The sequence below is a fragment of the Aedes albopictus genome, chromosome 1 (genome assembly GCF_035046485.1).
Source record: "Aedes albopictus strain Foshan chromosome 1, AalbF5, whole genome shotgun sequence".
Lineage (NCBI taxonomy): Eukaryota > Metazoa > Arthropoda > Insecta > Diptera > Culicidae > Aedes > Aedes albopictus.
This window is the reverse complement of record NC_085136.1, coordinates 50,206,321-50,209,233: the sequence shown is the minus strand read 5'-3', so window position 1 is coordinate 50,209,233 and position 2,913 is coordinate 50,206,321. Positions and strand designations below refer to the sequence as shown.

The window sequence follows — 2,913 nt, the reverse complement described above, 5'->3', positions numbered from 1 at the left end:
AGAGAAATATATGGAGAAATACCTTTGAAAGAATTTTGGCAAGAGTTTCTTTAAGAATTCCTGGAAAAAATCTGAACGCATCCATGGAGGACTTTTTTGCTGAAAACTCGGAAAAAATCTGCGAAGGAGCTCCTCTTCGATATTGCACCCACAATTTAGAAGGGTCTGAGAACACCTCATGTGAGGAAAAAAACAAAGAATGGAGTTGAGCAACACACAGGGACGATGAGTGTAGACAGGGGAGAAGAGGCCCCGGAAAGAGAAACTGGAGGACTTTGGTATGTGAGACAGCAGTGGAAAGGTTTAACCGGGCTGTTAATTATATGTATGTAATGTCGATACGAGAAAAGAAGTGGATTATCCGAAATACCAACTCTCACTGCACTTAGCTTCCTAATTTTGTACGAGAGCACAGCTCAGTGCATTCATCATTTGTTATCTACTGCATAAATATTTGGCAATCCGCAGATTACCATTTTTGAATTCGACTACCGAATTTGAGTCAGTGCTCCATTTGATTAAGCCAACTTTATCTCGTGCAGCCCACCAAATGGATTTAGTTAGAAACTAAATACTTTCAAAAACATGAAACAGAATTAATAACTGATTTCCCAGTAATACAGCACCAACCATCAGCTAGACTGGATTTATGCCGAATCAAACAATCCCGAAATAGGACGTAAAAATAAATAACTAATCTCATTTATTTAGGGATCCATTCAAAACATGTATATATTCAGAGTGCTCTCGCAAAAAGGCAGGCCTCGCAGCCATCGCTACTGAATAATTTTGCACGCAAAATTTCCCATCCGTCACAGCCTATTTCATTTCATTCAGTTACAACCAGTCGTCCTCCGCGTCCAGCAGCTCAACAGTTCATTACGCCCCACCCACAGTAGATGAAAAAGTCCCTCCCATAGGCATAGGAACCGGGCCAGGTGTTGGATTTACGCCATCCGGCGCTTCTCGGAATTTGCTCGTTATTCATCCGATGCCAGTCGCGCGCGAATCCGGTTGCCTTGTAGTAAACGGCCACGTCACGCTCCGTTATCAATCGTGACCGTTGGTGGTTGGATGGCGGTTCGCCTGCGGATGAGGATTGAGCTGCAGCATACCGGTCCATGGAAATGCGGGTGAGGATGGCGCGAAGGTGGTCACGTTCCACCAGACCACTCGCCAACTTCGATTCCAAATTCCCTTTGAAGTATTTTTTCGTGGAGCAGGAGTTCATGATCTTATCAAGGGTTATCCCAGTAGGCAGCTCGTTCCAGGTTCCTTCGATGGGGTCACAGCAAACGTAATACCGGAAGACGTTCATCTTGACCTCGAGCAGCGCCTTCGCGGAAGCGAACTTGAGCTGGTTCAAGCTCATATCCGACGACGCCATAGTGGCATTACAGGATATCACATCCAGGCTGCCCATCACACTGAGTTCCACCTCCGGCTCTTGTGCCTCGTCGATGGCCTCCTCCACGATCCTATCCAGCAAGGGAACGGCAACTGCCGTCGCAAGCTGTTCGTCCGTATCCGGCGGAATGGCAAACTCCAAAATCTGGTCGATCATTTCCATCACCATCGACTCGGCTCCGCACCAGTCCGAAATTATCGTGTCGTCCGAAACGGTAGCTCGCAGCAATCCCTCGATCACGTCCCGGGCGATTTCCGTTTTCTCCTGACTGAGCTGCAGTTCCAGCTGCACCGCCTCAAAACTGTCCCGCTCCACCTCGATAACGTAGTAACTGCCGCTCAAAGTGTGCACCACTCCCCAGAAGAGAACCTGTTTGGCGCCATCTGTCGCCCGCAATAGCTCCATCTGTCTGTCAACGAAGTAATCCATCGAAGGTGGCAGGGTGAACCCGATCTGGGACCACATCGGAGCCGAATGCAGGTGTTCCAGGGAGCGGATCTTCTGTTGTACGCTCCTCGCAAACTCAACCTTCCGTTCGTTTTCCACACCTTTCTCATCTCGCAGTTTAAGATCCGGATGGATGAAATGGCCTTGCTTCACCAAGCGGCAGTACTCTTCGAAGAGATCCACGGCATTTCCGGGCTTCTCGGCAAGGATCCTCGAGATGAGGCGCATCAACAGGGTGAATCTGGAAATGAGAACGACAATGATCTTCCTTGCAGTTCCAATGAACGATTTTTAGGAGGAAAACCTACGGATTGTCACCGTTCTCGCCAATGTGGGCCAGCAGGATGTTTCGGGCGTTTATCAGTGCATTCTCGATGCTTAGACTTCTCTCGTCTCGAACAGATTTGGCTTCGAGAATGTCGCGTTCCATGCATGGCTCCCCAGTAACCTCGGATGACAGAAGACTTCCGTCCATGTTGTCTCTGTGTGACAGTTTTGACGATTTTACTTGAAGCGAATGTGTCATTTGAGCGAAGCATGCTATGATAGGCTCTGATGTCCTCACGTCGAAGAGGATGAGCAAGGTGAAAGAATAACCATCTCTCAAGAAAAACATGAGGTCACCATAGAAATATCAGAAAAACAACTGGGAAAATTTTCGAGAAATCTTTGAAAAACTTGGTATATATATGAAAAAATCCCTGGAGGAAGTTCTGAATAGATATCTAAAGGATTCGCCAAATGATTTATCGGACTAATTAACAAAGAAATTTTTAGAGTTATCTTAGAAGGGTACTTGAAGAAATCCAGGGTTAATTTCTGTAGAAGTAAAAGAGGATTTTCAAAACAAAATGTTTTATAAACTTCTGTTTTAATTTCTAAAAGAAGCCCTAGGGATGTTCAAGAATGGTTTCTGGAGAAATGCCCTAATATGATTCCTGGGCAATTTTCTGAAAAAAAATCCTATAGCAGTTATTCCTTAAGACATCACCGGAAAATCTGGAGAAACAAATTGATTGAAATCTGTAAATATTCCCTAAAAATATCCTCAGAAGTTT

At 45.6% G+C, this 2,913-nt stretch overlaps 1 protein-coding gene across 1 annotated transcript; it reads right to left on the bottom strand.

Moving 5' to 3' along the window:
• Positions 1-673: 673 nt before the first annotated feature.
• LOC109397922 (uncharacterized) lies at positions 674-2,380 on the bottom strand. Its single transcript, XM_019670263.3, has 2 exons — positions 2,164-2,380; positions 674-2,096 (listed from the first exon to the last, which is right to left on the bottom strand). The coding sequence occupies exons 1-2, from the start codon at positions 2,328-2,330 to the stop codon at positions 869-871; spliced, it is 1,395 nt and encodes a 464-aa protein (XP_019525808.3). The 5' UTR covers positions 2,331-2,380; the 3' UTR covers positions 674-868.
• Between the last annotated feature and the right edge of the window lie 533 nt (positions 2,381-2,913).

Excerpts from the sequence above, each read along its gene's own strand:
- LOC109397922 (XM_019670263.3), bottom strand. The coding sequence starts at position 2,330 with ATGGACGGAAGTCTTCTGTCATCCGAGGTTACTGGGGAGCCATGCATG. Across the intron at positions 2,097-2,163 it reads GGCGAGAACGGTGACAATCC|ATTCACCCTGTTGATGCGCC; the intron begins GTAGGTTTTCCT and ends TCTCATTTCCAG.